At 51.2% G+C, this 21,250-nt stretch overlaps 1 protein-coding gene across 1 annotated transcript; it reads left to right on the forward strand.

The window, feature by feature from the left end:
- The first annotated feature begins 1,919 nt into the window (after positions 1-1,919).
- KRT82 (keratin 82) lies at positions 1,920-12,237 on the forward strand. Its single transcript, XM_070408803.1, has 9 exons — positions 1,920-2,324; positions 4,057-4,265; positions 6,696-6,756; positions 7,443-7,538; positions 7,894-8,058; positions 10,192-10,317; positions 11,123-11,343; positions 11,571-11,602; positions 12,020-12,237. The coding sequence occupies exons 1-9, from the start codon at positions 1,920-1,922 to the stop codon at positions 12,235-12,237; spliced, it is 1,533 nt and encodes a 510-aa protein (XP_070264904.1).
- Positions 12,238-21,250: the final 9,013 nt, after the last annotated feature.

The following is a 21,250-nucleotide window of genomic DNA, read 5'->3' on the forward strand; positions in this document are numbered from 1 at the left end:
GTTGACCGAGTCTGTCTTATCTCACATTCAAAGGGCAACCTTGGTCCCGTTGTTCTCCAGAAGCAGGTGCCTTCCAATGAACTACCCTACTCTCTGCCCCAGAGCTCTGGTCCTGGTTCCAGGGAGTCCAACATGGTCATTGAGACCATGCTCTGGCCTGGATGTGTCCGGAGGATGCTCTCCAGTGTCTGCACTGCCCCAGTGAACCCAGTCTCGCAGGTCTGCCCACTATCTCATTCATTCCCTCTGACAGGAGTCTGGAGGGAGTCTACTCCCTCATCTGGCTTCTCAGCATCACCATCCCCACTAACACCACCTCCAGGGACCAGTTCTGTGACACTTCCTCCAGGGCACAGTGAGATCCCCTTCCACTGCACCATGCACAGGACCAACACCATCATCACCCATCGTCTCATGACAAACCTCACCTGCCCCAGCCCCCATCTTCCCTCCTCAGCATGCTGGGACCAAAGTCAGGACTCCGCAAAAGGGGGCACTGTGAAATGTCACAGTTAGACTGAGAATTTCCGATTGAGTTCCAGTCTCCTAATCTAGAGGCGTGGAAGCCAAGGAACAGAGAACATATAATGCACAGAAGCCGATTCCTAACCCAGCTTCTCTCCACAGGAGCAGCAGAGCACAGTGACATCAGAAAGAATGGGATTGATCCAGCCTTGGCAGAGTTTAACCACTCTGCTCCTCACTTTCCTTATTTGCAAAATAGAAACTCCATCGTGGTGACATTACTAGTATATGAATTAAATGAGATAATAAATGTAGAAGTCAGGGTGGTCCCGCACAAAGTAAACACCCAACAAATGTTCTTACTATTATTATTATTATTATTATTATTATTATTGAGTTGATTCTGACCTAGAAAAAGTCACATGTAGAAGGGAAAGACCCATTGGCCACCGCTGCAGTTTCACTGATGGGACTGATGGAAAGAGGGAGGGAACAGAATGGGGGTAGTAGTTGGAGCATCTTCAAAGAGCTGTGACCTGGATGCTAGGGAGAAGGCCTCTATCCCAAATACACCTAAACAATTCCTGCGGGCAGCAACTGTCCCCAGAGATGTCCTCGGGTCAGAGCAGGCTCTGTCTACCTCAGGGAGGCTCGGGATGGGGTGGGTAAAAAGGGAAAGAAACAGCCACATGGACCCCAACCTAATGGCTGACATCGATGCATGTTTGTGGGAAAGCATTCCTTCCTCTCCTCTCCTCTCCTCAAGCACAAGGCAGCTCCTCTTGAGTCCCCTATGGCCTTTCTGGACTAAACAGGCCCTGGAGACAAGACTCGGTGTCTGGAGTCTTCTATCTCAGGAGCCCTTGGGGAGACAGGAGGTTAAGGGAGCCGGAGACAGGACCCCGGCTGGCCTAAGGGCTTCTCCCACTTAAAACCCTTCTGCCCTGGGAACTCCCAGGATCCCCTAGAAGTCCTTAGGGGACTTGGGTCTGGAGCATCTGCAGAAACATGAAAACATCCTTGAGGAAAGAAAGCATCCTCAAGCATATCCAACTTGGCCTCTGAGCCAGGGCAGCCAGGGAATGTAATTCATGCCCCCTCTTCTTGGACTGGCATAAAGTCCCAACTCTCCCTTTCCTTGAGACTGATCCTCTGAATATGCCCCTTTCATCACCCCTGTTAACAAGGAAGGAGGACACATGGGACTTTTATAGGGCTGCCAGCACTGACCACTGGCTCCTTTTTTCAACTCTTTGCTACCCTAATTATCCACCTGGGTACTTAGAGCTGCCAATCTCCCAAGCTCATAAACCTGATTTAATGGTGATTGGGGGTCTGACCCAGCTCAGACCTCCAGCCCCTGCCTGATAAAAGGGTGGGAGCTGAGCTGACTTGACAGCTCTTGCTTCCCGTTCTCCCCACCAGGGCCTGCCTCTCTGCCTCTCTCTCCTGCCATGTCGTGCCTATCCTACCAGCAGGGCTCCAGATGTGGCAGTCGGAGCTTCAGCTCATGCTCAGCTGTCTTCCCCCAGAGGGTCACCCACTATGCAGTGAGCTCGGGGCCATGCCAGCCTGGGGGTGGCAGGGGCCTCCGGGTCCTGGGCTGCCTTCGCTCACGGAGCCTGTGCAACGTGGGCTTTGGGAGGCCCCGGGTTGCCTCCAGGTGTGGCCTTCCTGGCTTCGGATACCGAGTGGGGCCCACCTGTGGGGCTCCTGCCTGCATCACTCCTGTCACCATCAATGAGAGCCTACTAGTCCCACTTCAGCTGGAAATTGACCCAACTGTGCAGAATGTGAAAAGGGATGAGAAGGAGCAGATCAAGTGCCTCAATAACCGCTTTGCATCCTTCATCAACAAGGTAAGAGGTCCAGGACCATGGGATGCAGAGAACACCTTGTGACAAGAAAAGACTGACCATAGAGAAGCCAGTTCATCTATGGGCCTCTCCTGTACTCATGAGCACTAATCATTGAAAGCTGGTTAGATCAGGCTCAGCACTCAATATTTCTATTTGCGGATCCTTTGTTTTTAATGTCATCTCTCTCTGGATATTATCTGATAAAATTACCAAGGTTGCCTGAGGTCAGACTACAAGAGGGACTTCCAAAGCGATGATAGATACTGAAAGGAATGACCTAAGAGGCCTTGATGAGGCTTTAACAGTAGAACTGATTTCTAAGTGCCTGAGCTGGGGCAAGAACCTTGGGCCTGGAGGTGGGCCTTTGACTTCGGAATTTGCCATCAGCTTAGGCCTGTGATGAGGAGAAGGTGGAGCAGTGAGAGCTAGGGATAAAGGTGGTCGTGAGCAAAGTCTTATATCTGCCAACCCCAGAGCCACACCTCTGAAAGCCTTCGGGGATGGTCGTGTGCTGTCTTTGTGAGGCACTAAACTGACCTGTCACCCTCAGCTGTCTCTGGGCCTGTCCCCACACCCCAGAAAGTCTCTTGGGGGTCAGGACACATGCCAAGGCCTGAACAGGCATTTCTGGTGACCCCAAGGTTTAGTGCAAAGAGTCTTGGGCCAGAAATCAGGAGACCTGGACTCTGGTGTTGGCTTTACTCCTGACTGTGACCCTGAGGCCCCATGCAAACCAGCCTCGGGGAATGGTGGGGGGAAGAAGGGGAATGATGGTGGGAAAATTAAAGGAGGTAATACATGCAAAAGCCTTCCAAAAGGGAACTTGTTTTAGTAAATGGGAACTGTCACACAGTTTAATTTTCAAAACACATAAGTTCTAGAACACGGGCCCTGGCTGTCAGCAACATCACACCACCCTCTGCGGGGCTGGAAGCCTCCTGGTGACATGGCGTTGACCAGAAGTAGGGCCACGTTACTTCCCCTACAGTTCTCCTGGGAAATAATGCACCATATGCAAAGTCCCAGGGCAAGGACTGGAGACTGTTTTCCTCTGCCAACAACTAGCTGGGTGATCATGGTCAACTTGCTCAGCTTCTCCTCATCTAGGGTTCCACGCACAGAAATGGAGGAGGGGGCCAGCAGCTCACCACGTTACTGCAACAGGGACTTGTTTGGGATGCAGCCATGCAGGATGGGGCAGCGCGTGAAAGAGCTTGGAACTTGAAGTCTTGAGACAGAGCCTTTGATAGAACCTTCTCCCCCAAGTGTCCCTGGGCTGTAACTGAAGAGAGCCCGACTACTCCCAGCTGGAATGTCACCTGCTTACATTAGTATGAAGATCTTTAAAGTGCTTCCTATGCATAACCCCAAGTAGGAGCTTTAGGAAAGAAAACAAGGCTTAAAGACACTGAACAAGTTTACAAGGCTGGTGGAGGCAGGCAAGGCTGGAAGGAGGACCTGCCCCAGGCCTCCTGGCGCAGTGTTCTTTCCACTACAATGTGCAACCCCTGGGTGGAAGGTGGGTCCTATAAGCTCCCCCAGGAGGGGGAGACACAGAGACATAACCTCAGGTGCCACTCTATGCAGAGACTGTCAGTTTAGCATATAGGCAGCGGTGTGTCAGAAGAGAGAGCAGAAACTGATTCACTGCCACACCACCATTGATTTACTCTCTCCAAGCCATAGTCCCCAGGGAACCCGCTGCCCAGTGACATCCTGTTCTTGGCTGCAGGTCCGGTTCCTAGAGCAGAAGAATAAGCTGCTGGAGACCAAGTGGCAGTTCATGCAGCAGCAGAGGTGCTGCCAGAAGAACATGGAGCCCATCTTCGAAGCCTACATCTGCACTCTCCGCAAGCAGCTGGACTGTGTGGCCAGGGACCGGGCCGGGCTGGAGTCGGAGCTCTGCAGCCTCCAGGACACGCTGGAGGGCTACAAGAAAAAGTGAGTCTGCTCTGACTTCACCCAGCCAGGGATCCCAGGGCGAGCTACGTAAACAATCCGGGCCTTGGTCTCCCCATCCACAAAAAGTTTCAGGGGAACCTAAAACTTGGTTCATCAGCTGGTAGAACACTAAGGCAGGATAACGTAGGCAGAGCCTCTAGGATATTGCCCATGTGGCACAAACTCTGAGGTTGTGCATTTGTCTTCATCTCCCTTCCCACCACCCTGCCAAAGGAAGGCCCGTCCTCCCACTCAGTATAACATGATCTTTTCTCCTGCCATTTCTGGCATTCCAGGGCTCTGCTCCAATCTACCTGTTCCACTTAATCTTCCACCAATCCCCTGGCATTTCCTGAACTACTTCTTATTCCCCAAACAGATCCCCAAACCCTCTTCCTTCCAAGCTTTTGTTCCCTCTGTTCTTTCTTCTCATAAGCCTCCTCTCATCATCTCTTTGAACCACATTCAGACTAATCTATCTCACTTTTCCTCTCACCCCCTGACTCTGGTTCCACCCGCCCCCCCCCCCCCCCCCCCCCGCCCCGCTTCCCTAACCCCTCCTCGGTCACAGCTGGAAGTTCTCACCCCTCCTGTCACTAGCAGATCCTCTGTCTCCCTTGTCTCCTGGCCCAGTTCTTCCTGGTAAAGGTTTTTAACCTGCTAGACTTGCAGCTCTGTCCTGACTCACTGCAGAAGGTGGCTGATAAGCATATGTTAATGAAGAGCTTGAAGGCTTGTAGATCCAGTGCTTACAAGAAGCTGAGGCCCAAGTAAATTGCTTAATAGTCCTAAGTGGGTCTCTCCCAGAATCAGAATCCTATGGACACATGTTGATGGGGGGAGGTTGAGAGAGACACATTTCCATTAACAAGAAAGGGTGTGAGTATTCTAAGAGCAACTGTTCAGAAGGGATGTGGGTCAATGGAGTAGAGCCACATAGGGGACACTTTTGCTGCAGGTGTCAACCACATGCCTACTCATGGTTGATGGAAAAGGCTGGCTCCTTCCCTCAAGATGCCCCAGCCCAGTAAGCACAGACCTTTGTGTAAACACACCAATAGCTACAAGGTGGGGCAGGCCAGAATGGTGGAGGAATCCCAAGAGAGTGAGAGAGCAGAAGGGGCCTAGGAATGCATTCTGGGGAAGGTGCCATTTGCTCAGGGCCTTGAAGAATGTGTTTCATTGCAGTTACTTCTTATAGAAGAAGAGTCCAGAGTAGACCTTGGAAAAGGAGAAAGGACAGGAGCAGATGACAAGGAAGGGCCAGAGTGAGACAAGTTAGAGGAGACAACTCCAGCAGACTGTTACAGGCAAGGTGTGGCAAGGCCAGGGGAGGGTGAAGGCCAGCCCTCTCAGCAGGAGCAATGCCTTTCCAAGGGGTAAGACACACAGTGGCCAGAGACTTGGCTTGCAGCTGAAGACGAGGACTCTGGATTTTAAAAGTGGGACAGCGGAAGGATGAGATTGGATGGTATTTTAACAATAATAACCAACGTTGACATAGTACGTGCCCCATGTCAATCTTAGTGCTTTGCAGATATTAACTCATGTGATATGTTAACTCACAACAGCCCCGTGAGGCGGGGCCAGTGTTATCCTCATTCTACAGAATATGAAACTGAGACACAGAGAAGCCAGGTCACTTACTGAAAGTCACAGGACTCGCACTTGACACCTGGGGATTCACACCAGGGCATAAGCTCCAGCAGCCAGCGCCCAGCTGCAGCAGAGCTCTGTGGGGAAGAGGAAGTCTGGGCGTCAGGAAGCTCAGTGGAGCTTTTAATGGATCAAAGTTGCTCTTCAAACTGAGTCATTCTGGCCAGACTGTACCTCTTGACCCTGATTCCGTTGCCTTAGGGGGCAGTGAGTGGGCGAGGACCTATAGCAAATAGCTGGGCTGTGCCTATGGGTCTGGTAACCTACTAATTGCTACCTCTGCAACAGAGCTGCAGGTAGGGGTCAGGCTCAGGACTCTCCAGTGAGGAGGGCACAGGGGCAGCTGGGATTTCAGTGACTACAACTAGCTTTCAGAACAACCCCACACAGACAGATATGCCAGCAACAGGCCGCCAGCTTCCACCACCTTCCAGAAGAAATGATCAGATAAAGTGGGCTTCCTTAGCACCAAGACAGAATGAAGTTGGCCTGAGGAAGGACTTCCCAGAGGATGATTCATCACAGGAGCAGGCTACTGGGGAGTGGGGTAAACTGGCCATGTGGCTAATGACAGGCTATGGTAATAATCACCAGTCTGGAATGGCTGGAGGAGCTAGAGGTGTCCAGAGACAGGGCTGCACCTGGCGACTCCTGGGGGCGTGCAGTCAGTGCAAGGCAGATGTGCCCAAAGGCCCCTTCCCTCAGGTCTGATTCCAAGGCCCCTTCCAAACCCCACGGGTTGACTCAAACATTGTTTCTTGCCCATTCCACCAGATATGAAGAGGAGCTGTCCCTGCGGCCCTGTGCAGAAAATGAGTTCGTGGCCTTAAAGAAGGTGAGGAGCTGGCTCAGAGAGGGAGAAAGCCCCGGAGCTGGCCCAGCGGGCCTCAGCACACTCAGCCCCTGGACTGTGTCCAAACGAGTTTGCAGCCCACCCACCACAGAAGGGTCTCTCCCCCTCCTGCCCCGGTGCCAGCCTGAGTGACCCTGAGAAAGAGGGGGCCAGCATTTCCTCTCCCACCCTTTACTCAAAGGGGTGGTGGTTGACCGGGCTTCTGCCTCCTAATTCACAGGGGCCAAAGCTGGTCAGGGTTGTGTCCACACCTGCCCAAGAAGCTGGACATGTAGCTGATGCCAAATCCAAACAAAAACTCTCAACTCAAGCCCCCAAAAGATGAAAACCACTGCACGAGTTCTCAGACAGATAGCTAGGTACTTTCTGGCCTGAGCCCTACACAGTGAGCTCAGAGACACTGCATTCAAGGCTCCTTTAAACTCCACACCCTTCAGGCCCTTCCCCAATAGGGGGCCAGGCCCAGGCATGTGGTCTTGGTGCTGTGGACCCCTCCCTCCATTCTTGGCTTTGTGACCTCTTCACTTTCACATGAGCTTCCATGAGGAAAGGTGGGTCCCACACCTGTCACCTGACACCAGCTTGCGGGGAGTGGCCCCCCTGGTGGAGGGGTGGCCCTCCCACATTCCCCCAGCCCCCGGTTACAGTTGTCAATGCTCCAATCACAGGACGTGGATACGGCTTTCCTGATGAAGGCTGACCTGGAGACCAACGTGGAGGCTCTGGTCCAGGAGATCGACTTCCTGAAAGGCCTGTACGAGGAGGTACCTGCAGCCATGTTGCCCACAGGTGGTAGATTGGGGCCAGTTCGTGAGGACAATGGTGGGAAAGTTCCAGCCCAGCAGGTACATTTCAGGGCAAGCAGACTGAGAAGTCGGCCTGGGACAGCTGGCTCTCAGCAGTGAGACCCCGGAAGTCCGATGCCCAGGCCTCAGCTCTTGGGTCTCTGTGTAACTGGAGTGGGACAGGGAGCAGGTTGGTGATTAAAGGCCCGTCACAGCCACCACAAAGTCTGTACAAAGCTGCTATGGGAAAGTCAGAGCAGGTTCTCCCTCTTTATCCTCAAAGAGCTCACTGGTCCTCCCTGCTGCCCTCCCACCCCCACCCCCACTCCCCCAGGAGATCTGCCTGCTCCAATCTCAGATCTCAGAGACCTCGGTCATTGTGAAGATGGACAACAGCCGGGTGCTGGACGTGGACGGCATCATTGCTGATATCAAGGCCCAGTATGACGAAATCGCCAGCCGCAGCAAAGCTGAAGCGGAGGCCTGGTACCAGTGCCGGGTGAGGCCCGGGGCAGGAGGGCGCCCTAGACCCACTTCCCCCGAAAGTGGGTGAGAAGATAATGAGAGAGTCATGCCATGTCACAGAGACAGGGAACCCCATAAATCCTAGCCCCTGTTGTTTCTGCCGGGCCCCGGGCCAGGTGCCTGCGGAACATGTGGGAGTGGACCCCACAGGCCGCCCAGGCCTGTCATCAGGGTGCCGGGGGCCCCAGCTTTATTTACTCACAGACTCCCTCGACATGAATTCAAGGAGTACTAATTGGCAATAATGGCAAAGAAGGCTCTGGGCTTCAAGGAGTCAGGGGAGGCTAATGGCATGGAGTGGTTACTAATGGTGGAGCAGGAAGGTGATTAAGGTGGCCCCAGACTTAGGTAATTAGGGGCTTGCAATAAGGATAGTTGGTGTCCCCAAGGTTAATTTGATTGAACAAATATTATCACCTCAGTCTCACCTGCCCTGTCTGTGAAAGGCACCCTTAATTCATTCGTTCGTTCACTCGTCCACTTACTCATTCAACAACTGCTTCCTGAGCATCCATCATGTGCTAAGCGCTGTTCTAGATGCTGGATTCTAAACGGGGACAAAACAGACAGCAATCCCTGCCTTCGTGTCACTTTCATTCTAGAGGCAGGGCCAGGGAGTGACAGACAACAAGCAAGACAAATAAGTACATGTATGCTAGAAGGTGATGCATGCTACGGAGAAAATAAACCAGGGTGAAGCATGGGGAGGGCTGTGGGAATATGGTTTCCAGTAAGGTAGTCAGGGAAGGATGGCCTTACCGAGGGGTGTGGCACCACGAGGATACTAGGAGTCAGACCATCCCTGCGCTCCAGGAGATGACAGTCCACGGGAGAGAAACGTGTAACCAACCAAACAGAAAAGCAAGGTCACAGGAAGTGTCTGGAAAGGTAGAAGCAGCGGTGTTGATCTGGGCCTTGAAGGCCAAGCATGACTGCAGTAAGCGAGCATGAGGGGAGGGGGTGTCCAGCTGAGGGGCAGCCGAGCAGGGTGCAGAAGCGTGACAGTGAAGTTCCAGTATGAAGCACCACAAGGAGATGGGGCTGGATGGGGTAGCGTAGGGCCAGATGACAGCCACTCTTCAGAGTTGTGCTAAGTGCTTTGGACTTTTTTTCTGAAGGCAATGGGGCCCAGAGAGTGCCTCCAGCAAGGTTCTGCCCTGGAACAAAGGTATCAAACACTGGCCTGAAGTCAGCTCCCAGTGACTCTGTGGCCCGTCCATACCAGGTGGCTGGTCCTGCCTCCCGCTGTTCTCCTGGGCTGCTCATCAGTCAAGTGGCTCAGAGAAAACAATCTGTTTCCCATCTTCCTAAGTCAATTCTATTATTTTAAAATTATAATTAACTGTGAGGATTCAAATTTTTTTAAATAGTTAAATTCAGTTTTCACTTTTTTCTCAAATAACTTGAAGTACAGAAATAGACTACCCACGATGACCCAGGGGGGTCTATGTCACCTTCAGGGACACGGACTCCTTATAGCTTTCTATTCTGCCACCCTTCACGTTGCTTTGATTTTCACGGTTGCCTCCTGTCTCAAGATGACTGTCATACCACATGCTCATTCCAGGCAGAAAGAAGAGCAAAGGGCAAAAGAAACATGGCAACTGAACCCCTATGTCAAAGGAACATTTCATTTTGTTTTCCATTGCTTTGGAGGAGAATATACAATCGTGCTCACCCTGGAGGTGACATAGTCTCTCCTCAGTCCTCTGTCTCTTAAGCATCCCAGACGGAGCACAGAATCCGTTTCTAAAGTCCAGAGGGACATCTAAAAGGGAGGGAGACCTTTGGGCTCCGGTGCAGAGAGAAAACGACAAGCCTCAGAACAGCTAAACAGAGAGGAGGGGAGCTTGGAGATTGGAGGACATTTTAATAAGCCTGACTGTGCAGGGCTGTGAGGTGAGAAGGAACTAAGGAGCAGCCCAGAAAAGGACCTCAGAGACTGACCAGAAATGGAGAGGGGATGGGGAACAGAGCAAGTGTGAGAATCCAGGGAGCGCCTGAGCCAGGAAGTCATTGGAGGAGAGACTCAGGCAGTGAGCAAGGGGGCTGGGAGGGACCACAGCAAGGCCCCAGGGTTCTGGGTTCTGACCTCTCAGTCCCGCAGTATGAGGAGCTGCGGCTGATCTCCGGGACCCACTGTGACAACCTCCGCAACCGCAAGAATGAGATCCAGGAAATGAACAAGCTGATCCAGCGGCTGCAGCAAGAAATCGAGAATGTCAAAGCCCAGGTGAGGCCAGCTGGGGTCCTACAATTTAACTCAGTTCTGACACTACCTGGGAAGAGTGTCAGGTCCCACAGGGTAAGGCTCTCCCACAAGTCCCACAGGACTGCCCCAAAGTCCAGGTTGTCACCTGAGCTTCTGACCAATCTGCTGTAAAGCAGAACCCCCTCCTCGGGTTTGATTAATTTGCCAGAGTAGCTCACAGAGCTCAGGAAAACAGTTTACTTGCTGTTTACCAGTTTGTTATAAAAGGAGCTGATAAAGGATACAAATGAACATGCAAATGGGAGGGATGCATAGGGGAGGTATGTAGGAAGGGGCGCAGAGCTTCCGTGCCCTGAGGGCACCACTGTCCCAACCCCTCCCCGTGTTTCCCGACCTGGAAGCCTCGGAAGCCCATATGTGGAATTTTTGTGGAGGCTTCCTCACGTGGGCCTGATAATTATTTCCAGCCCCTCTCCCCAGTCTGGGGGATGGAGGGTGAGACTGAAAATTCCAGGCTTCTAATCATGGCTTGGTCTCTCTGACCCACCCTCACCAAGGCACCACCCAGAGGCCCACCCAGAGTCACTCATTAGGACAAAAGACACTGCTGTCACTCAGGAAATTCCAAGGAATTTAGGAGCTCTGGGTCCAAAACCAAATATTAGAACAAAAGGTATTTCCAATGCCCTTATCACTTAGGAAATCACAAGGGTTTTAGGAGTTCTGTATATATATGCTCTATTATCTCACACTAGCCATGTTCTCTCTGAGAGTCAGCCCAGGGCCCCTAACCCCCCAATAATGCCCTCTGTGCCCTCTCCCCCAGCGTTGCAATCTGGAAGCTGCTGTGGCCCAGGCAGAGCAGCAGGGCGAGGCAGCCCTCAACGACGCCAAGTGCAAGCTGGCCGGGCTGGAGGCCGCCCTGCAGAAGGCCAAGCAGGACATGGCCTGCCTGCTCAAGGAGTACCAGGAGGTCATGAACTCCAAGCTGGGCCTGGACATCGAGATCGCCACCTACAGGCGCCTGCTGGAGGGCGAGGAGCACAGGTTAGTCAACAATGGGCCCCAGGTGTGGATACTCTCTGTCCTCGGGTTGCTGCTGCTATAGCCCATCCCGCAGTCATAGAAAACCCAGAACAGCTCACAGTCTGAGGGTCCTTCTTGTTGATGTGATCTGTGGTTTGGACAGAAGAAGTGGGGGAGGAGGGGCACTAGAGTTATTGGTCTGGTTTACTTCTATACAGTGATTTTGTGTCTTTTTCCTCTCACCCCAGGCTGTGTGAAGGCACTGGGCCTGTGAATATCTGTGAGTAGATGCATCTCTGGGGCTCTGGGGTCTTGGAGGCTAATCAACCTCCTGACCAGACCTCGGCTTGCCTCCTGCCGGGAGCTCTGGTCAGAGGGAGAAGCTCTCCTGCAGGGAGTCAGAATGAGGAGCAGGTCTGACAACGGGATGCTTTTCTGGAGAAAGAGGATTTGAAGCAGCTCAGACAAGTGGAAACAGAGAGGGTGAAACAGAAGCCAGGGCTCTGGGAATAGAGAATGGTTGGGGACCTTATAGGCACTTGTAGCTGGAGTGGGAATTGGGGGTGGGGGTAGGAAGAGGGGAGGATTCCTTACAGGTGGTGGCAGCAAGAGGTGGGCACGGCCTGACTGAAGGGATGGGGGCAATGCCCTTAGTCATGCAGTGTGGGGCCCTGAGCATCCTTTTCTATTCCCGCAGCTGTGAGCAGCTCAAAAGGTGCGGTCTTGTACGAGCCATGTGTGGTCAGCACGCCCATGCTGAGGACTGAATACTGCACCAGCGGCCTCAAGAGCAGTGGGGGCTGCAGCGCCATGAGCACCGGTGAACTCTACATCTCCTGTGAGCCCCAGGGGTGCCAGGGCTGCTCCAGCATGAAGCTAGGGACTGGGGGCGGCTCCTCCTGCCACAAGTGTTAGCACTGCCTCAGAGGCTGGGAGTCCAGGATGCAGGGCACTAGCCCTCAGCCTGGATGTCGCCCATGCTTACCAGGGCAGCACACCAGGACATTCCAAACCTCACCTTCCTGTATCAGGTTTTCCCTGGGAGCCATTCCTCAGGTCCATCACATCTTCTAGAGTCATTTTTACTTAGCTGTGTGCAGACCTCGAGGTAGGCCCTGGGGGCGGCGGTGGGATGTAAGGAAAGAGAATGCATCGCCATGCCCCCTAGACTGCTGACAGTCCGGCCCTAGCGTGGCCAAGAGAATGGCAACAGCCACTGACCACTTCTCTTCCGGATGAGAAGGCCAACTGCACACATCACAGTTCTGCTTTGCGGGATAAATCATGGAAGTTTCCCCACAAAGCCAGCCTCCCCCGGCCCCTGGAGGTTCCCACCTCCCTTACCTCTGATTCTCATGCACCTAAGAAAAGTGAACTTCTTTTAACACCCACCTAAAAAATGCACTATTGCAAATGTCAAAACGAGATATTCCAAAATCCCATTCTGAATTCCAAAGCCAGGATTTGGGGATCACTCAGGACCTATCCAGTCCCTCTCAGTTAACACAGAATCCATAGGTGGCCTTTAGCCGTAGGTTTACCTGCTCAAATGTGTTGAGCTCAAGCTATGAAAATGCATCTCTTCCCTGAGCTCCCATTGGCCGTTGATGGTGGAGATACGCCTAGAACAAAGGCAAGGGGACATGGAATTTTTACTTGACATAGGGACAATCAAGAGCTGACATTATTTGCTCAAAGAAGTCAAGCCCCGCCCCCACCTCTGTATACAGCCACCTGGTTCCTACCCGCTCTCTCTTTACTCCCTCTTGCTTTGTGTCTGATATGAATGCATTTTCCTGGCTACAGCGATGTGAGGCTGACCAGCCAACTGGAGGCTCTGGCTCAGGGGCTGTGAGGGAGGAGGAGGTGCTGGGCTGACCCCATCCCTCCAGAGGCCCCGCCCCTAAGGCCCGCTTCCACAGAAGCCTCACCCTCCCAGGGATCCAAGTCTCTGCCAAAGAGCCTCTGGGCTTGTCTGTTCCCAATAAACTAACTGGTCACAGGTTACAGCAATCAGGGTGATTCAACCTGCTCTGTGGGTCTGAGAGGAGGAACCTCCTTTGAGGGAGAACAAATAAGCCGCCTTTGGGGCTGGAAGCTGGGGAACTTGGGGTGAAAAGGAAGGTGGTTATATAAATGGGAAAACTACATATGAACAATTTGCTAGTGGCCTGTGGAATAAACGTGGACTCATACAAATTAGACTTAAAAACTGCACATCACACCCCAATAGTGTACAAGTCACTTGCCACATTAAAAAACCACGTGTCTGTTGTACATAGGCCTCCTCACCGCATGGCCCCTTGCACGTGTCCTAGAGAAAGTTCATGGGGCCCCTATAATGTCTGTTCTCATCAGGCTCCCAGCCTGGGTTCTGCCTCCCCATCGTGGACCAGTCTCCGTGCAGGACATTCCTGGTCCGGGGAAAGCACTGAAGATGAGTGGCAGCCTAGCCAGGGAGGCGAGCCCTCCATCTCTTCTTCCTCTCTAGGGAGCCCCAAGGTCTGGAAATGAGACTTGGTAGCAACAGTTTCACCCTCTGTGGGGCCAGATACCCTCCCTGTTGCTTCACTGATTACCCAAAACAACCCCCCACCACAAATTCCCCCTGTGGCTCCCCTCTCCTGAGCGTTGAGGCACAGGTTCCTTTCCCCCACAGCCCCACCCAGAGCATCTATTCTGCACCAAGCCCTGCATGAGGAGCTGGTGGTACAGGGGTGACTAAAACCCCCTGAACCCTGGAGGGACTCTGCATCACACAGGAGGAGAGCCAGGGAGTGTGAGGCTATGAGAAAGAGCAACTCATGATTGTGCCCAGCAAGGGGATCAGGGAGAGATTCACAGAGAAGATTGTAAGGGCAGAGTCTGAAGGGAAGTCTCAGGTTCATTATCCATGGGCAGCAGATTCAAAAGAACCCATCCACTCACTTCTTTCACTCAATATGCACTTACGAAGCACCTGCTGAGTCAGGCCACCGAGGTGCTGATGACACAGTGGTGAACAAGACAGTCATAGTCAGGCCAACTCACCTGGTAGACATAGCACCTAGAGCCCATTATAGGGGCTATAAACTGGTGCAGCCACTTTGGAAAACAGTCTGGTGGTTCCTCAAATGTTAAACACAGAGTTACCATATGTCCCAGCAATTCCACTCCTAGGTATATACCCAGGAGAAAGGAAAACACATTTCCACACCAAAACTTGCACGTGGATGTTTATACCAGCACTATTCACAATGGCCAAAAGGTGGAAACAACCCAAATATCCATTAATGGGCAAATGGATAATCAAAATGTGGTATATTCATACAATGGAATATTGTTCAGTCATAAAAGGAATGGAGCGACACGTGCTACAACATGGATGAACTTTGGAAATATTATGGAAGGTAAAAGAAGCAAGTCACAAAGACCATGTGGTATATGATTCCTTTCATATGAAAGTCCAGAATATAGAAATCTAAAAGACAGGAAGCAGATTAGTGGTTGCTTAGGACTGGAGGAAGGAGAAGACAGGAGATGAGGGGAAAGTATGGGGGTGATAACTAAAGGATTTTTTTGAGGTTCTAAAATTGACAGTGATGATAATTGCACATATCTAGGCATATACCAAAATCGGTGAATTGTGCATTTAAAATGAGTGAGTTGCCATAACTGGTTTGGCTCAGTGGATAGAGTGTCGGCCTGCGGATTCAAAGGTCCCAGGTTCGATTCCGGTCAAGGGCATGTACCTTGGTTGCGGGCACATCCCCAGTGGGAGGTGTGCAGGAGGCAGCTGATCGATGTTTCTCTCTCATCGATGTTTCTAACTCTCTATCCCTCTCCCTTCCTCTCTGTAAAAAGTCAATAAAATATATTTTAAAAAAATAAAATAAGAGAAAATGAGTGAGTTATGTGTTGTGTGAAATATAGTTCAATGATAAATAGCAGGAAATTCAGACCTGGAGCAGGAAATTACAGATGTGAGAATTGTGAAGGGGAACATATATGAGGGTCCCACCCTAGTCAGGGGCGTTGGGAAGGTGCCCAGGAGGAGGGGCAGGTGAGCTGGATCCTGAAGGACAGCAGGGCTTAGGGGAAGCCAGGGCGCACAGCACCCACCGTGAGGTCTGAGATTCACGGACACATGAAAGCAGGGGATAGAACAATGGGGCCACACAGCCTCAGTTGACACTTGAATTCCCATCACTCTGGACCTGGCTCGAGAGCCAGCTAAGCTCCTTGCTGTTTAATAACTCAAATCTCTAGTCTAGGAGATCCCAATAGACCACCCACCTCTATCCCATAGATGACTACGTATGGAACCAGGAAACACCCACTGGAATAGAGGAGAGGAAGGGCATTCCCCCACCATCACTGAGAGATGGGCTTGGGCCTGAGGACCATCCATGTGGAACTTCCCATTTCTGAGTGCCCAGGACCCTGGGAAGGGGAGGCACAACTCCACCCAATAGTGAAGATGCCCCCGCTCAGTCCTGGATGTGAGCTGTGAGCCTGGGCAGACCCCCTCCAGCACTTTCACTAGGGGAACCCCTTAGTGATGTGCAGCAGTGACCCCCTCCTTCCTGCTTCCCCAGGGGATGAATCAAGGCAGGTGGGGAAAAGTGCCTCCTGGTGGTGGCCCAGTGATTCACACTCCATTCACCTGGGCAAACACCTCCTGGGCTTCTTTCTCCCTGGGCCAGACTCCCAGGTGCTGGGATACAGGGAGGATCAGGCCCCTCCTCCTCCCCCAGGATGGAAAGGACACCCAGATGAGTAAAGTTAAAGCCTCACTATATTCTCTTCACCCCTGGGAGCCAAATGCAGGCCCTCCCAGAGCACCCCTGCGAGGAATGGTGGGGAACCACACAACAAGGCCTGGGGAGGGCGGGAGAATCCAGGTAGAGCTCCTTGTGTCTGTGTCTGTCTCCCAGAATGTCTCACGTTTCCTTGTTCCTCTTCTTACCTTCTCACCGGGGCCTCTCTTCCCCAGACAAGGCCCTTCCTTCCCCCACTGCCCCTCCCTCAGGTGCTCTCTGCCTTGGCACCCAGAGGCACTTCTCCAGGATCCCTTCCTCATCCCAGCCCCATCAGTGGCCTCAGGTGCACCCTTTACTGCCACTCTCCACCCAGAGCTTGGATTGGTTTCAGGAATGGGACTGAGAGCAAAGGAGGGAAACATAGGACCACTGAGCCTGACAGAGGGAGAGGGCTGGGCACCAGCCATCCCAGCACCTAAACACAATGCCGGGCACACATCAGTGCCCCATAAAGGTCTGTTGAAGCAAACTGACCTTATGTCTATGAGATGCAACATTTTTACCCTGGACTGGTGAAGCTCTGTGAATGAGAGGAATTTGGGTTAAACCTAAAAAAATCATCCCGCCTGGAGGATGGGGATGGGCCCGAACCAGAGGGGTGCTTTATCTCTCCTGGGAGGCGTTTAGATTCCATCTCAGGGTCATCAGTCTGAGAGGGCAGAGGGGTAGAGAGGGCAGAGGTGGGCTCAACCTGTCTTACCGGCCCCTCCTTCTGCTAGGGGACTCCGGAGCTTCCCTGCCCACAGGGCAGGTCTCAGCATGAACACTTTCCTGTGAGGGCCTCTCTCCAGCACAAACTTGTCTCTGGGAAAAATGGAAACACTCTGAAGAAGGTGGTTTTTAGCAAAGCCTTCTTAGCATCTGGGATTTCCCTGTCACTCTCCTTCCCATGCGAGTGTGTACGTGTACACACACACACACACACACACACACACACACACACAGCCACAGGGAGCCCAGGGTACCCAGACCAGGCTTAGCCCCCTCCCTTCACCTTCTCTCTTCCCTTCCCTCCCAGCAGTCTCCCTCCTCCCCACTGCACAGACAGCTTGGCGATGAGCCAGCAACCACACTACAGCAGCACAGTGAGGTGCTGTGGCTGGGCCCCGCCAGCAGATCTCAGGATTACATTACAGGCCGACTGACAGCAGTAAGAAGAAACTGTGGGAGCAGCAACACCTTCAGCCTGGGGTTTGCAGGGTGACTCCTCAGCCTCTCCCCACCTGCCATCCCCTAAAAATGACTGAGGCTTGTGTTATGCACGATCTGGCGAAATAATGCCTCAGAACTATAAACTGCTGATGGTGTCAGCTCATCCCAGAACAGGGGTTATGCTTGACTGATCCCAATTACCCACCACCCTGCCCGGCTGGTCAGGGTTGAAGGAAGCTGAGCCCACACTGGGACAGCCCCAGAATGGCTGATGGGGTAATGAGCACCTGCTGGAGCGGGAAGGGGGTGGGGTGCTGGGCTGGAACAGGATGACTGCTTCAAAGGGAAGGGAGGATTGTGCAAGAGAGAGGAGAAGGGGCAGAAGAAAAAGAGGGAAGGAGGAAGGAAAGACAGCAGGGGGTGAATGGATGACAATAACCACACAGTGTACACTCAAAGGCTTTCAGGTTTAATCCTCAAGATCCTGGGAAATAGGGATCATTCCATTTTACAGACAAGAAAATTGAGGCTTAGAGAAGTAAAATAATTTCCCCCAAGTAACTAGTATACCATTGAGGGAGAGTGTTTGCTGACTAGCAGTGCACAGTGACAATAAAAAGCAGTTGATTGCTCTCATCCAATCAACTTTTAGTTGGTTATATTATTGATTTTAAGTTCTCTACAGTCAGGTACTCCTTATTGCCTACTCCCCAGAGCAGAACCCTGCCACCACCCTGCCTTCGGTGCACCCTGTCCAAGGTCATACTGCTGGTAGGTGGCCACACTGGGACTGTGTCTCGGTCCATCTAACTCGAAGGGCTAGGTCAAGTCTTCTGTCCTGGGCCTGGCACACTAGCTGGTGTTCTCTATGCCATCCCTCCAGCTCCCCTCTCCCTTTCACCTCAACAGGGGTCCCCTCCCCAGCCTCCTGGATCCCCAGAGAAGGGGGATGCCCTTTCCTCCAAGTGCCAGATTTAAGCCCGAAGAGGCAGGAGCTGGAGGGCAAACTGGGTTGGTTCCCCTGTGAACACTTGAGTTTCTGCACCACCAAATGCTTAAATCCCTCTTCCTTTTACACCCCACTCCTGTCTCCCCCTTTCCTCTGCTTTTCATCTTTGGGTAATCCATTCATTCAATTATGTGCCCCACACAATTAAGCACTGGAAACACGGTGCCTGCCTCCTGGAGCTTTAGTCCAGCAAGAGTGACAGACTCTGAGCCAGCAGATCCACCCAGGAGAGGACCTCAGAGGTGAGGGCTGCTGAGGAGAGAAGGGGATGGGGAGGGGAGACAGGCAAGTACATGGGGGATTTAGGGGCTTAAATAGAGGGTGACCTACGATCCTAGGCCTGGAGGAATTGAGGGACCTGGCCATGTAGCCATTTGAGGAAAAAGAGTTCCCAGCAGAGAAAAGAGCAAGTGGGGTGGTGTGGGGTGGGGAGTGAGGGTGTCGTGCATGAGGCAGGAGTTTTCCTGCCTGTTTGATGGACAACCAGGAGGCCAGAGTGGCTGAGGACAGCAAGGTCAATAAAAGGGGAGGCAGATTTTGTATCGCACTTACTCTGAGTCGGATGGGAAACCCTTAGAAGGGTTTGAGCATAGAAATGACATGATCTAACATGTTTTTATGGATGATTGACTGTGGAGTTAAGAAAAGACTGGATGGGGCAAAGGAGGACACAGGGAGGCAGACTGGCGATTGTGTCAATCATCCCGTGAGAAGCAATAAGTCTGGCGCACATGGCGGCAGTGGGCAGAGTGAGAGGTGGTAGGAGTCCAGATACGTTATGAAGGTGGGATTTGCCACTGGATTGAATGTGGAATATGGAGAAAACAGAGGAATAAAGGATGGCTCTCGGATTTTGTGGCCTGAGCTACTGCAGGGGGGGTGAGCCTAGCAAGTAGGGACATATTAGCATGAACATTTGGGAGAACAGTTTTGGAGATAGTAAGGTTGAGATGCTTATTTGATATCCAAAGAGACACATTGATCAGAGTATACATGTGGAGTACAGAGAGGAAGTCCAGGATAAAGATATGCTCTTGGCAGTCATCAGTGGATAGATAGTATTTAAAGTCATGAGGCTGAATGATCTCACCAAGGGAATGAGCATGGATAAAGATGAGAAAAGGTACAAGGGCTGAGTCCAAGAGTGCTGTGTGTCTACAGGTTGAAGACATGAAAAGGAACTGGCTAAGGAGACCAAAAAGAAGCAGCCAGTAATATGGCAAGAAAATCGGAGAGTGTGCTCTCTGGAAACCAAAAGAAGAAAGTATTTCAAGGAAAAGGAATGATCCACTATATCAAATACTTGTTAATAAATCAGGTTAAATGAGATCTGAGAACAGAGCACTGAATTTAGCAACATGGAGGTCATTAATAATCTTCACAAGAAATATTCTCTTGTTATTATTTTTCTGCTTCTTCTCCCATTAGACATACACCTGGTGACTGGGCCTATGGAAAATAGTGGTAAACTAGGAATAGAGGAGCACTTGCTCAACTTGATAAAGAATATCTACCCCAAAACCTACAGCTAATAGCATGCTTCATGATGGGAAGCTTGACACTTTCCTACTAAAATTAGGAATAAAGCAAAGATGTCCCCTCTCACCACTACTTTTCAACATCGTACTGAAACCATAGCTAATGCAATAAGGCAAGAAAAGGGAAGAAAAGGTATAAATATTAGGAAGGGAGAAAGGAGCTCCAGTCAAAAGCTCACATCCTCTTCCAAGTAGAATCCCAAGTATCCCCCAAAATTCCAGTGTCCAGTTAAGCACAAATTCCTCCAGGCACAGGAAAGACAGGTGATACCAACCATGTCACCCACTAGAATTAAAAAGGTAAACACATGCCTCTGGGTCCTGAAATATCTGCAATATCGATAACAATATCCAGTTGCTTAGAACTTTTCATTTTCTATATTGATACTTATTGCTTGCGTCTCACTATCCTAACCAAAAATTCATCAATAATTAAAAGAACCTGAATAAACAGAGCTATTAATAAGCCCTCATGTGTATTGGGGATGGAGGGGCTCAAAAATCATGTGGCTGACTTTCCACACAGATAAATGGCCAAATTATTGTGTGCTTTGGCCCCAAATTATGTGACAGAAGTCCTCAAGATTAATCTTCCACCACCACCAAGAGGGCAAAGACCATCTTTCTTATCTCTTTACCTTCAGTACCAAGCACACTGACTGGGACAGAGTAGGCACCTGATAATTGTTAAGTGAGTGAGTAAGTGAATGAATGAATGAATGAATAAATCTCCTCTGAGTGTCTCAAATTAGGCATGTGTCTACACTAACAGCTTTACTGAAGATTGAACTCCTATGTAAATAGCCAAACCAGATCATAGAGGATAGATAAAGCACCGCTAAAGGTTTTTGGACTATTTAATTCATCTACAGAAATGCAATAAAGTGTATTCTTGCCATATTATTTCTTTTTTTCTGTTTATTAAAAAAATAGTATTGTTGCTTTTTAGAGTGAGGGAGAGAGAACATCAATGTGAGAGGGAAACATCAATTGGCTGCCTCTTGCATGGCCCCTTTGGGAACTCGAGCATGTGCCCTGACCGGGAATCAAACTGGCAACCCTCCGGTGCACAGGTCAACACCCAAACAACTGAGCCACACCAGCCAGGGCGCCGTATTATTTCTTAGTTGGAGCTCTGCAGATCCTGTCTCTCTTCTGCACATCCCATCTCTTTAAAGGGATATGTCTATATAGATGCATCTCTGTGAGCCTCTTAACTTTAGAGCTACCACCATCCTAACTTTCTGGTGGTTAGCCACATTTGCAATGCAAAAGTCTATTGGATTTATGAACAAAGCAAATTAATATCCCCATAATGGCAATTGTGGTGGACTTGTGGGAGAAAATGGGACCATAATGTTTATGTGTTTATGCGTTTTTAATATTTATAGGTTTGATGTTATAGCCCTAATCCTAAAGAGAATAGG

The sequence above is a fragment of the Myotis yumanensis genome, unplaced genomic scaffold (assembly GCF_028538775.1).
Source record: "Myotis yumanensis isolate MYYU_CA2020_CCGP unplaced genomic scaffold, mMyoYum1.0.hap1 SCAF_3, whole genome shotgun sequence".
Lineage (NCBI taxonomy): Eukaryota > Metazoa > Chordata > Mammalia > Chiroptera > Vespertilionidae > Myotis > Myotis yumanensis.

What these genes read in the sequence shown, in the direction of transcription:
- KRT82 (XM_070408803.1), top strand. Translation starts at nt 1,920, where the DNA reads ATGTCGTGCCTATCCTACCAGCAGGGCTCCAGATGTGGCAGTCGGAGC. An exon ending in AGGCCTGGTACCAGTGCCGG is followed by an intron (nt 8,059 to 10,191) that starts GTGAGGCCCGGG and finishes TCAGTCCCGCAG; the next exon opens with TATGAGGAGCTGCGGCTGAT. An exon ending in TCGAGAATGTCAAAGCCCAG is followed by an intron (nt 10,318 to 11,122) that starts GTGAGGCCAGCT and finishes CCTCTCCCCCAG; the next exon opens with CGTTGCAATCTGGAAGCTGC.